At 51.6% G+C, this 13,783-nt stretch overlaps 1 protein-coding gene across 2 annotated transcripts in view; it reads left to right on the top strand.

Annotated features, from left to right (window-relative positions):
* The window catches only part of EIF3L (eukaryotic translation initiation factor 3 subunit L), a 43,841-nt gene extending 40,978 nt beyond the window's left edge, over positions 1 to 2,863 (top strand). For both annotated transcript variants that reach the window (XM_026450886.1, XM_026450887.1), the window contains 2 exons: positions 390 to 470; positions 2,655 to 2,863. In XM_026450886.1, the coding sequence (XP_026306671.1) occupies positions 390 to 470; positions 2,655 to 2,693 (120 nt within the window). In that variant the 3' untranslated portion in view covers positions 2,694 to 2,863. The remainder of the gene's footprint in view (positions 1 to 389; positions 471 to 2,654) is intronic.
* Positions 2,864 to 13,783: the final 10,920 nt, after the last annotated feature.

Consider the following 13,783-nt stretch of genomic DNA (forward strand, 5'->3'; position numbering starts at 1 on the left):
AAAAAAAAAAAAAAAAAAAAAAAAATTAGCCAGACAAGACGGCGGGCACCTCTAATCCCAGTTACTCGGGAAGCTGAGGCAGGAGAATTGCTTGAACCCTGTAGGCAGAGGTTGCAGTGAGCTGAGATCGTGCCATTGAACTTCCAGCCTGGGCGACAAGAGCAAAACTCCATCTCAAAAAAAAAAAAAAAAAAGGGCGGGGGAAGAAAAAAAAACTCTCTAGAAAGAGTGACTTGCTGTTAACTGGTGGTGTTTTTCCAGTGGTCTTTTCCCCACCTTTACATCTAACACTATCATTGTCACTTACAAGTCCATGGTGGCTCCTGGGTTAGATGGCCCTGCTCCTCCACCTGACTCCTACTCTTCCCTGACTCTGCTTTCCTCCACAGGACATGATCCACATCGCGGACACCAAGGTCGCCAGGCGTTATGGGGATTTCTTCATCCGTCAGATCCACAAATTTGAGGAGGTGAGAGATCTGAGAGAAGAGGGGTTTTTGTTGGCTCAGGACAAGGCTTAGGAACTGAATCGAGAGTTTACATTTTTTGTTTTTTTGAGACGGAGCTCTGTCGCCCAGGCTGGAGTACAGTGGTGCGATCTCAAGCTCCGCCTCCTAGGTTCACACCATTTTCCTGCTTCACCCTCCCGAGTACCGAGTAGCTGGGAGTACAGGTACCCGCCACCATGCCCAGCTAATTTTTTGCATTTTTAGTAGAGACAGGGTTTCACTGTGTTAGCCAGGATGGTCTCAATCCCCTGACCTTGTGATCCACCCGCCTTGGCCTCCCAAAGTGCTGGGATTACAGGCGTGAGCCATCATGCCCAGCCAAGAGTTTACATTTTTTTAATTTTTTTTTTTTTTTTTTTTGGAGACGGAGTCTTGCTCTGCCGCCCAGGCTGGAGTGCAGTGGCCAGATCTCAGCTCACTGCAAGCTCCACCTCCCGGGTTTACGCCATTCTCCTGCCTCAGCCTCCGGAGTAGCTGGGACTACAGGCGCCCGCCACCTCGCCCGGCTAGTTTTTTGTATTTTTTAGTAGAGACGGGGTTTCACCGTATTAGCCAGGATGGTCTCGATGTCCTGACCTCGTGATCCGCCCGCCTCGGCCTCCCAAAGTGCTGGGATTACAGGCTTGAGCCACCGCGCCTGGCCCATTGTTTAAATTTTTTTTTATTTCTTTATTTTGAGACAGAGTCTTATACACTGTTGTGTGATCTTGGCTCACTGCAACCTCTGCCTCCCAGGTTCAAGCGAGTCTCCCGCCTCAGCCTCCCACATAGCTGGAATTACAGGTGTGTGCTACCATGCCCAGCTAATTTTTGTATTTTTGGTAGAGACGAGGTTTCATCATGTTGGCCAGGCTGGTCTCTAGCTCCTGGCCTCAAGTGATCCAGCCCGCCTTAGCTTCCCAAAGTGTTGGGATTACAGGCATGAACCACCATGCCCGGCCTTTTAAAATTTTTCATTTCTGTTATTAAGAAAGCCTACTGCCCTCTAGCCTGGGCAACAGAGCAAGACCCTGTCTCAAGAGAAAAAAGAAAAAGAGGCCGGGTGCAGTGCCTCATGCCTGTAATCCCAGCATTTTGGGAGGCCGAACTTGAGATTAGGAGTTTAAGACCAGCCTGGCCACATGGTGAAACCTCGTGTCTACTAAAAATAAAAAATTAACTGGGTGTGGTGGTGCACGCCTGTAATCCCATCTATGCAGAAGGCTGAGGTGGGAGAATCACTTGAACCTGGGAGGTGGAGGCTGCAGTGAGTAGAGATCGTGCCACTGCAAAAGAAAGTCTGAGGTTGGCCCTTTAAATTTTCAAGCTAGACTGGCTGGCTGCTTGGGGTTTGGGGAGTGGGGTTGGGCCTACAGGAATTGCTGCATCAGCCTTCTCCAGAGCATCTCTTTCCAAGATCTCCCTCTGCGGGTGGCCAGCGCTCCGCTCCCTCCCTGGTATTTCCTAATATGGGTGGATTCACTGCCTGCTCTTGCCCATCCCTCCCCATTTGGCATTGTTTTCCAACTTAGACAGGTCTGGCTAGTTTCTGCAGGCTGGAGGACAGGAAGCTCTGTTTTGACATACTTGGTGCATTCCTTGTCTTGCCCTAGGAGAGGTCTTGTGGGTCAGGTCAAACACTGTAAGGGTGTGGGTCTCTCTTTATGGCCATTGCTGGGGCTACTGTGTCCTGGTGCTTTGAGTTCTCCAGCAGAGGTCAGGCTCTTCCTGCAGGATCCTAACAGCCCTGCTGCTCTTTTTACTTTCTGGCTGTTTAGATCACATCTGTCAGGGCGGTAGGCTAGGGCTGTCTTCTAACAAAGATCCTGTTCCTTGTGAAAGGAGAAAGCTGCTGATTCTTCCCCTGACTGAACTAGTAACCTTGAAACATCTGGCCACTCGGAATCCTTTTTCTGTCGGATGGAAATAGCAGTGTTGGGTATGGGTTTGTTGAGTGTGAAGGGCAGGTAAAAGAACAAGCTGCATGAACTGTGCAGGGCCATATGAATGTCACGGCTTTGCATACTCATAGTGGACACCCACATCAGAGACTTCCTTTCTTGGCTTCAGAGGGGCAGCTGGGAATCTGACCTAGTGATCATACACACTATAGGAAAGGGGTTGGGGAAATCCCCGTGTATAACTTTGCTTTTCTTTCTCTTCTAGCTTAATCGAACCCTGAAGAAGATGGGACAGAGACCTTGACAACATTCACACACATTATTCAGGAACCTGTTTTGATATATTATAGGCAGGAAGTGTTTTTGCTACCATGAAACCTTTACCTAGATTAGCCATCAGCCTGTCAACTCAGTTAACAAGTTAAGGACCGAAGTGTTTCACATGGATCTCAGTAAAGGATCTTTGGAGCCAGATTTGTCGACTCATTATTGTAGGAGAGAATTTGTGGGTTATGGCAGTAATACATCATTTCCCATGTGTCCTGATGCTTTCAGGATACACCAGTTGTTAGTGTTTAAATTGAATTATTTTTATTTTATGCTTTTGAGACGGAGTCTCACTCTGTCTCCCAGGCTGGAGTGCAGTAGCGTGATCTCGGCTCGCTGCATCCTCCGCCTTCCAGGTTCAAGCAATTCTGCCTCAGCCTTCCAAGTAGCTGGGATTACAGACCTGCACCACCACACTCAGCTAATTTTTGTATTTTCAGTAGAGATGGGTTTTACCATGTTGGCCAGGCTGGTCTCAAACTCCTGGCCTCAAGTGATTTGCCTGCCTTGGCCTCCCAAAGTGCTCGGATGACAGGATTACAGGCATGGGCCACCATGCCCCACTTAAATTGGGTTCTTTTTTTTTTTTTTAGATGGAGTCTCGCTGTGTCGCCCAGGCTGGAGTGCAGTGGCGCGATGTCGGCTCACTGCAAGCTCCACCTCCCGGGTTCCCGCCATTCTGCCTCAGCCTTCTGAGTAGCTGGGACTACAGGCACCTGCCACCGTGCCCGGCTAATTTTTTGTGTTTTTTAGTAGAAATGGGGTTTCACTATGTTAGCCAGGATGGTGTTGATCTCCTGACCTTGTGATCCACCCGTCTCAGCCTCCCAAAGTGCTGGGATTACAGGCGTGAGCCACCATGCCTGGCCCTAAATTGAATTCTGTCTTGTTTTTCTAAGACCAGCCGAGCGGGCGCAAAAGAACCAGCGGGTAGGCAAGTGTAACAGCAAAACTGCTGGTTTATTTTGGTAACCTAAGGTGTGCGGGAGAAGTCTGTCGGCCTCCGGCAAAGGAGGCCGGCAGAGTCCCCCCGCGGTGGGGCTCTCGGACGGACCTCCCACAGTCCCGACATCCCGACAGGACTGGGGCTGTAAGAGGGCCGCCGGGCTGTGAGAAGGCCGCGTGGCTCAATGGCGGAGAGCAGCTTTTCTAGGAGTGGGAGGGCAATAGGTGGGGCATGGGCGTGTCAGGGGCGTTCCGCAGGTGCGACCAGGTAAATCTTGGTCTCTTCGGATTGACGTCACCTGGCGCATGCCCAGTTGGTCTGCACCTTCCCGGGCGCTGGCTGCGTTTTCGCGCGTGCGGGAAGAGTTGGTGGTGAAGAAGAACCCGGAAGTGCACCATCTTGCCTCGGTTCGTCCAAACAGTCCAACCTTTTATTGATAATAGTGATAAAGGGGCGCCGTGGTCTGTCTGGCTACTTCCTGCTGTTAAGGGGCGTCGTTAAGGTCGGGGCCCATGGTTGGTATTTGGACGCACGGATGAAAAATAAAATAAGGCACAGTATTAGTATAGGAATGAGGAATGGAAGCATTTGTTGGAATATGGGCAAAACCCAGAAGGAAGGTCCCGGCAAGGTTGGGGAGTATGAGATAGTTAAGAAAATTTAGTAAGTTTGAGGCGAGTGAGGGAAAGCCAAACTGATTTCCACTGATTGCTTTCGGTAGGGGCCCTTTTTAGTTGGGAATGAGGAATGAGTGCGCAAAGTACTTGTTGGCCAGGCAGCAATTAAGGATTGGAGTTTTTCGTGGAGTGGATGGCTTTCCACTTACTCCTACTACAGAGATATTGGATGGAAGGCTAGGTCCAGAGAAGGACGGCAAAACAGAATAGGTAGCCTCGCTGTTGATTAAAAAAGTAATTGTCTTACCCGCTACCAGGAGAGTTACCCGCAGCTCGGCAAGGGTGATGGGGGTCCCCGAGTCTCGGCACCTTCAGTTGTCATCGTCCAGATGTAGGAGCTGGAAGGAGCTCCCAGGATCCTGGGAAAGGGGGTCACGTGGAGGCGCGGCACCTGTTCTCAGGGTGGGGCAATCAGACTTCCAGTTTCCTCCCTGCTGGCAAGCAGGGCAGGGGGTTGCTGGTGGACGAGGGTTAGGACATTCACTGGCCTAATGTCCTGATGCCTTGCACTTATAGCAAGGCTGCGTTGGGGCTCGGGGACCTTGCGGACACCTGTTGGCATAGTGTCCTGCCTTGCCGCACTTATAGCAGGCAGGCTCCTTTTGTAGCTTTGGAGTCTGAGGGGTGTGTGCTCTCTGGTCTGGGGTTACGACTGGGCTGTAAAGCCGCTGCTAGGAGCTGAACCTTCTGTTCAAGGCAAGCTTGCCGTCTCCTCTCTGGAGCTATAGACCTTAAAGGCTAATTTAACCAGGTCTTGTATTGGTGTCTGAGGACCATCCTCTACCTTTTGAAGTTTTTTATGAATGTCAGGAGCTGATTGAGAAATGAAATAAGACGCCAAAATGGTGGCCCCTGTTGGGGAGGCCGGATCTAACCGGGTATACTGGGTTAGAACCTCAGTCAGTTTAGGGTAGAGGTTAGGATAACCTGGAGATCATGCCAAGTTAAGTCATAGGCCTGACAAAGGTGTCTAAATTCCTTTATGTATATGGTAAGATTAGCTGAGAAATCACCTAAACGCTTCTCAATTTTGGAAAGATCGGCCAATGAAAAAGGGACATGTACTTTGACTACCCCCTCCACCCCAGCCACCTCTCGCAAAGGTGCTAACACTGTAGGAGGATGTGGGCAGAGATAGGGGACTCAAGACAGCCAGTTGGGGGCCCCGAAGGAGGCACGGGACTGAGTGGATTACTAGTAGATAAGGAGGAGGAAGGAGGAGTCTGGGCAGGAAGGGAGGGGGTGGGGAGAGCGGGGAGAGAAGGAGTATAGGGACGAGAGCCTAAGGCCCAAAAGTCTTGTATGTAAATTTCGGACCACTTGCCTAGCCGCTGGCAGAAATTGCTGAGGTCCATCACGCCACAGTGGAAAGGAAAATTAACCGCTTCCTCCTAAGGTCTTGTTCAAGCTGAAAGGTTTTTAAATTGGCTAGGAGGCACCCTAAGGGGGTGCTCTTTGGAAATTTGGACTGGGGGTTTCCCATTTGTTTCCTCTTTACCGACACACAATGGACACAATGGAAATGGAAGTGGATCTCTGCCTGGCTTCAAAGCGTCCTTTGGAACCAGCAGAGACAGACTGGAGGCTCTTGAAGCCAAAGTGGAGGGTACCTTCAGGCGGACGTCTCCGTCCTGCAAGGCTCTCCGAAGCCACGTGGTGGCTTCCAAGCCACTTGGTGGCTCAAAATGGACCTCGGACCTGCGCAGGATTTTGGCCGAGGGACACAATGGACACAATGGAAATGGAAGTGGATCTCTGCCTGGCTTCAAAGCGTCCTTTGGAACCAGCAGAGACAGACTGGAGGCTCTTGAAGCCAAGGTGGAGATTACCTTCAGGCGGACGTCTCCGTCCTGCAAGGCTCTCCCAAGCCACTTGGTGGCTCAAAATGGACCTCGGACCCGCGCAGGATTTCTGGCCGAGGGAGGTAAAGAGGAGACAAGGGCACTTACCCCAGAGAGGCCGTGAGAGTGAGCGAAGCGGGTCTCAGGTCCTGGTCCGTCTGCGGTGTGGAACGAGGAGGAGGAGGCTCCCCAGACCCTGGGGGCCCTGAGGAGGGGTCTCCTCCCGGGTTTCGGCACCATCTGTCTTGTTTTTCTAAGACCAGCCGAGCGGGCGCAAAAGAACCAGCGGGTAGGCAAGTGTAACAGCAAAACTGCTGGTTTATTTTGGTAACCTAAGGTGTGCGGGAGAAGTCTGTCGGCCTCCGGCAAAGGAGGCCGGCAGAGTCCCCCCGCGGTGGGGCTCTCGGACGGACCTCCCACAGTCCCGACATCCCGACAGGACTGGGGCTGTAAGAGGGCCGCCGGCCTGTGAGAAGGCCGCTTGGCTCAATGGCGGAGAGCAGCTTTTCTAGGAGTGGGAGGGCAATAGGTGGGGCATGGGCGTGTCAGGGGCGTTCCGCAGGTGCGACCAGGTAAATCTTGGTCTCTTCGGATTGACGTCACCTGGCGCATGCCCAGTTGGTCTGCACCTTCCCGGGCGCTGGCTGCATTTTCGCGCGTGCGGGAAGAGTTGGTGGTGAAGAAGAACCCGGAAGTGCACCATCTTGCCTCGGTTCGTCCAAACAAATTCTTAAATCCCTTTTGTTCATAAAACAATATTTCGGTTTACAGGACATTTTCACATTCAGTATTTTGTTTGTGCCTCACAAAATCCTAGAAAATTTAAATGACCTGTAATTTTCATGACATGTTTGTGGCAGTGTTGGGTCCTGGAAAGAAACTATTGTACACTTACTACTGCCAGGAGCTATGCAAAGAGGGATCCATATACATTACTTACACCTTGCAACTCAGGTTTAGTAGTAGTTCCTCATCTTATTGATGAGGAAATGAACCCCACGGTAGTTAGTGACTTGATCAAGGTCACATTAGGCAGCTGCTGGAGCTGAGCTAAATGGCTTCCCACCTACCCACAGTGTTCGTGTTATACCTGTCACCCTGTAGTGGGTACTTGGACCGGAAGCCTCTGCTTGCAAGTTGCCTCACATCTCTGCCTGGATCCTCGTATATAAAATAAGGTTAGCAGAACCTGGCTCACTGGGCAGTGGTGAGGAATAAATGAGAATGCTATTTGAGTGCCCAGTGCAGTGCCTGGCCTATAATGGATGTTCAGTTACTATTTCCCCACACTTGGAATTCATAAGCTTTTCAGTATGTTCTTTTTCCCCATTGATTTGATAATTATTATTGGGAACTGAATGGTGGTTCCCAAGAAGATATGTCCATATCCTAAGCCCTGGATGCCATCAGCATGACCTTATTTGTTTGGCTGGTGTGCAGTGGCATGATCTCTGTTCACTGCAACGTCTGCCTCCCAGGTTCAAGCAATTCTGCCTCAGCCTCCCGAGTAGTTGCATGCCACTATGCCTGGCTAATTTTTTGTATTTTTATTTATTTATTTTTTTTTTTGAGACCGAGTTTTGCTCTTGTTGCCCAGGCTGGAATACAATGTTGTGATCTCGGCTCACAGCAACCTACGCCTCCAGGGTTCAAGCGGTTCTCCTTCCTCAGCCTCCCAAGTAGCTGGGACTACAGGTGCACGCCACTACGCCTGGCTAATGTTTGTAGTTCTAGTAGAGATGAGGTTTTGCGATGTTGGCCAGGCTGGTCTCAAACTCCTGACCTCAGGTGATCTGCCTGCCTCAGCCTCCGAAAGTGCTGGTATTATGGGCGTTAGCCACTGTGCCCAGACAGCATGACCTTATTTGGAAGAAGGTTTTTTTTTTTTGAGACGGAGTCTTGATCTGTCGCCCAGGCTGGAGTGCAGTGGCACAATCTCAACTCACTGCAAGCTCTGCCTCCCGGGTTCACGCCATTCTCCTGCCTCAGCCTCCCGAGTAGCTGGGACTACAGGCGCCACCATGCCCAGCTAATATTTTGTATTTTTAGTAGAGACAGGGTTTCACCGTGTTAGCCAGGATGGTCTCAATCTGACCTTGTGATCCGCCCGCCTCAGCCTCCCAAAGTGCTGGGATCACAGGTGTGAACCACCGCACCTGGGCTATTTTTTTTTTTTTTTTTTGTTTTTGAGACAAGAGTCTCACTCTGTTACCCAGACTGGAGTGCAGTGGTACAAACTTGGCTCACTGCAATGCAACCTCTGCCTCCTGGGCTCAAGCGAACCTCCTGTCTCAGCCTCCAAATTAACTGGGGCCACAGGCGCACACCACCACTCCCAGCTAATTTTTTATAGTTTTGTTTGTATAGATGGTGTTTTGCCATGTTGCCCAGGCTGGTCTTGAACTGAGCTTAAGCAGTCCACCCACCTTGGCCTCCCGAAGTGCTGGGATTACAGGCATGAGCCTCTGTGCCTGGGCCCAAAGGAATTCTCTTTTTTTTTTTGAGATGGAGTCTCGCTCTGTTGCCCAGGCTGGAGTGCAGTGGCGCGAGCTCCACTCACTGCAAGCTCTGCCCCCCGGGTTCACTCCATTCTCCTGCCTCAGCCTGCCGTGTAGCTGGGACTACAGGCGCCCACCACCGCTCCAGGCTAATTTTTTGTATTTTTAGTAGAGACGGGGATTCACCGTGTTAGCCAGGATGGTCTCGATCTCCTGACTTCGTGATCCGCCCGTCTTGGCCTCCCAAAGTGCTGGGATTACAGGCGTGAGCCACTGCACCCGGCCCCAAAGGAATTTTTAAAAAGCAGCCTCCAGTTTTAAGTCCAAACATTTCTGGAGCTCTTGGTAGCTTTCCAAGCCATCCTTCATCTGTTGCCTTGTTGGAACCGAATGAGTGGCCCGGTGCCAGCCAGGGCTCCTTACCCCCCCACTCCCTGGCTACCACATGGTTCCTTGGTGCAGGGAGGTGGCTGTGCGTTGATTCCTCCTAAAGAATGTCTCATTCTTTGTCCACTATGCCCTGACGTTTGGCGATGGTGGCTTGAAGGAACTCCGACTCCACTGGGCAGCCCCCTGGGTTAACGTGTTTTGAATTCAATGCCAGAGTTTCATAGTTTGTGTCGTAGTTTTCTATTGTTACAATTAGGCCAGGTCCAAGTGTGTTGTCTGACATAGCTCTTGGCACTCTTCTTGCTGTGAGGCCATTGCAGGAGCTCTGGGTCACACAGACCCAGTGTGTATGAGTGCCTGGCTTGGGGCCATCTCCCAGCAGCTTGGTCCAGGCTCGGCAGCAGGGCCAGGCAGCCAGCAACCCCTGTGAGGGGGCAGGCACAGCTGGACTCTGCCTGGCACCACTCGCGGAATGCACAGCATTCATCAGCTGTGGCCAGCTCAGGATTTTTATTCCATCAGAGCAGAAGAACCAGGTTCATGACCCCCCCCTCCATGCTAAGGAGAGCAAGGGCTTTGTTATCGGGGAATGGGGAGCTCTGGGTGGTACCAGTTTCCAGAAGTTTCTCCACCAGCAAGAGAAGGGGGCAGAGGAAAGTACGTGGGCTTGGACTTCCTTGGACCTAGGTCTGAGTCCTGACTGCCACATACCAGCTGAGCAAAGTTACGTAGTTTTCAGTGCCTCACCTTTCTCATCTCTAAAATGGTATTCGCGCCTGCCTCAGAATTGTTCTGTGCACCAAATTATGTAAAGTTCTTAGCACCTGGCAGTAGTGTGTGATGAGGGGAGGAGGGCCTTACTAAAACACCTGGCTAGAGTGTGTGATAAGGGGAAGGAGGCCATTACTAGCTGCCCATGACTTTGGCCTCCAAAGCCATAGAGCCATAGATTACTGAGGCAGGTCATGTGTGGAAGAGCCCGGCTACTTCGTGGTGGAGCGGGGACTGGAAACCTGCAGACTCCCGCCTGGGGCTCTCTTAACTGCTCCAAGGACCAAAGAGAGGGCCCGTATAGACAGTGTGGAGGCCCATTCACAGAGGTCAAGGCACTTGTCTAGAGCAGCCAGCCACGGAGGAACTGGGCCCCACACACAGTGGCGGCAGCATGCACGAGGGGAGAGTTGGAGAGAGTGGGAGGTTGCAGATAACAGGACTTGGATATGGCAACTGAGTGGATGTGGAGTCTGTAGGGAAGCGAGATGCCCAGTTCTCGGGCTGTCTGAGATGGGATTGGTGGCTGGAGCAGGTCTGGGACTGGAGGAGGTAAGTGCAAGTGGATAGGGAACAGGAGTTTGAGGAGCCTGTGGGACATCCAGTTGGAGGTGCCCAGGGCCTAACAATTTGGGCAGAGGCAGTGAACAGCTGGGGCTGGAACTCCGGTCTCCAGGCCGCCAGGCTAGAGCTGGTTCCTCCTCAGACAAGCCCCTGGTGGGCTTGGCACACCTCTTTTTTATTTTTTTTATTTTTTTTTTGAGACGGAGTTTTGCTGCTGCCCAGGCTGGAGTGCAATGGCATGATGGCATGATCTCAGCTCACTGCAACATCCACCTCCCGGGTTCAAACGATTCTCCTGCCTCAGCCTCCCGAGTAGCTGGGATTACAGGCACCTGCCTCCATGCCTGGCTAATTTTTGTATTTTCAGTAGAGATGGGGTTTCACCATGTTGGCCAGGCTGGTCTCGAACTCCTGACCTCAGGTGATCTGCCTGCCTTGGCCTCCGAAGTGCTGGGATTACAAGCGTGAGCCACTGCGCCTGGCCTTTGCTTGGCACACTTCTTTCCACACAGTCCCCCTCTCTGCATCCTTCTACACTGGATTGTGAGCCCAAGATGGGGGCGTGGGGCGCTTTTCCTCCTAAGATGGCCTTGACCATAGGTGGCTCCTGATGGCTTCATCTTCTAAATGAGGCAGTGGGACCAGCTGCTGTTTGGGGGCTGCAGCCCTGTGTTCTTGAATTCTGGGTGACATCCTAAGGATCTAAATGGGCCAGGAGCTCTGTGAGCACTGGAGGAAAGAGGCAGCGCTTGGGAGCAATGACCCTTGCGGTAAAGTGATTCTGTTGAATGAATGGTGAATGCAAGAGGAAGTAAATGAATAAGGATTGAATGCAACAATATCAGTATGGGAATAAGGCTGGAGTGTGCCTTAAATCCTGTCTGGAATGTAGTGGCACATGAATTGATGAATGGATGTGCTCTCCAGCCCAGCCTTTAGCCAGGGAAAGCCATGGCTGTGCCTGTGCTGGCTCTTGCCAACAGTGGCCTCCCGTCCCCACCCCCAGCTTGCCCTGCAGACTGGATATAGGCTGGAGTGCGCTGTGGCTTGGGTCAGGAGCCGGCCTCCAGTGTGGGGGGAAGGGCAACAAGAAGAGGCTGAGAGGGAGGCAAGGGAAAGGTCCAAAGCCTGATCAGCAAGTTCCTGAGATTTTCCCGAGGGAAGAGGGCTAGGGGAAGCAGCAACTTGTCTTGGTTCCTGTGGCTCCACATTCCTGTCAAGCCTGCAACTGAAAAACCTGGCTTTTCCTTATTTCTGGCCCCACCCTGTCCCTATCCAGCCTCTTGATTAAGATCAAGTTACCTCCCACCCCTACGTTTTTCCCTGGGGCCAGTGGATCCTGGGAGGGTGGACTTCACTCTCGGTCATGGTTGGGAAGTGGAAGGGAGTCTAGGTTCAAACACTGACGCTGCCCCTTGAAACTGGAAAATTCCAGGCACTTGGCTTAACTTCTCTGAGCCTCTGTTTTGTCATCAGTCGAATGAGGAGAATAATTCTCCTCTACCTGGGTGTTTCTAACTGTCAGCATAGGCCTGGCACGGTGGCTCATACCTGTAATCCCAACACCTTGGGAGGCTGAGGTGGGAGGATTGCTTAGGCCTAGGAGTTTGAGACCAGCCTGGACAAGATAACGATACCCTGTCTCTAGAAAAATAAAAATTAAAAAATGAGGGCCGGGCGCGGTGGCTCACGCCTGTAATCCCAGCACTTTGGGAGGCCGAGGCAGGCAGATTATGAGGTCAGGAGACCATCCTGGCTAACATGGTGAAACTCCGTCTCTACTAAAAAATACAAAAAAACCAGGCGTGGTGGCGGGTGTCTGTAGTCCCAGCTACTAGAGAGGCTGAGGCAGGAGAATGGCGGGAACCCGGGAGGCGGAGCTTGCAGTGAGCGGCGATCATGCCACTATACTCCAGCCTGGGCGACAAAGCGAGACTGTCTCAAAATAAATAAATAAAATAAATTAGCCAAGCGTGGTGGTGCGTGCCTGTAGTCCTAGCCACTTGGGAGTCTAAGGCGGGAGGATTGCTTGAGCAGAGTTCAAAGTTACAGTGAGCTATGATCACACCACTGTACTCCATCCTGAGCGACAGAGCAAGACCCTGTCCCTAAGTAATACATAAATCTGAGTATATTGAACTCGGGTGTGATATAGGTGTTTGGGATGACTCATATCCATCCCAGGTGTATTGTATCACCTGGGGATAACTTGTGCCCTCTCTAAGCCCTGCTCTATTTAGAGGAAACAGCAGCTCACTCCCAGAATTTCAACACAAGCCTCACTTTCTGTTTCTAAGAGGAAGAGCTGCGCGGCTCACAACACCATATACATATGACCTCAGGTAGCTGGGAGACAAACAGGCCTCTTCCGGTCTCTGACAGCCCCTTCCTTGCCACTCAGGCCTCGGAGGAGAGGCGACCTTCCTGTGTCAGGAAGACTCAGAAACCGTTTCCCTCTCTGCCTGCCTTTGCCCTGCAGAGCAGGCCAGATTGATACTGAGGGGGTAGTAGGGAGGGCTTTAGCTCTCCACCCCAAATCATCTCCTGGCACCCCCTAAACCTACAGCCAAATCATAAACAGTGGACTTGCAATTCTAAGACCAAATTCTAAGTCAAGTAAAATAAAAGTCAGGACTCAGCCTAACTGGCTTTTTTTTTTTGCCCAGGCTGGAGTGAAGTGGTGCAATCTCGGCTCACTGCAACCTCTGTGCCCGGATTAAAACAATTTAGCCTCCTGAGTAGCTAGCTGGGATTATAGGCTCTAGTCTCCTTCCCTTTCTTCCTGCCAGATTTATGCCTCTGAGCTCCTCCTACAGAGTGACAGGAGCCCAACTATTAGGGCCTTGAATACTACGTCAGCACCCAAACATCAATCCTGCTGGCCTGCTGGAAGAATCCCAGCGCCAATAATTATTGAAGTTGAAGGGGAGATGAAGTTCCTAGACAGCAAAGGCTGGAGGCCTTCGGAGCTTTCTGTCCAGAAATGGCCTTTGGCATCGTGGATCAAGGCTTCAGTGCAGCCAGGGCCTCCAGAGGCTGTGGAGCTGGGGCTCCCAGCGGGGCTCCTGCTCACCAAACTCACAGGAAGATAACGAATGAATTTACAGTGAAAACCAGGCATGCAGTGGTAAACTGGACACAACGCCTGCCTCCATACACCAGAAAAAGGTTCTTTGTGAAGTCAGAAAGAGCTAGGCTGAGGCCAGAGCTAGGCTCACACCTGTAATCTTAGCACTTTGGGAGGCCGAGGTGGGTGGATCACCTGAGGTCAGGAGTTAGAGACCAGCCTGGCCAACATGGCGAAACCCCGTCTCTACTAAAAATACAAAAATTAGTGGCATGGTGGTAGGCGCCTGTAATCCCAGCTACCTACTCGGGAG

Source organism: Piliocolobus tephrosceles, chromosome 19, assembly GCF_002776525.5.
Source record: "Piliocolobus tephrosceles isolate RC106 chromosome 19, ASM277652v3, whole genome shotgun sequence".
In the NCBI taxonomy this organism is placed as follows: Eukaryota; Metazoa; Chordata; class Mammalia; order Primates; family Cercopithecidae; genus Piliocolobus; species Piliocolobus tephrosceles.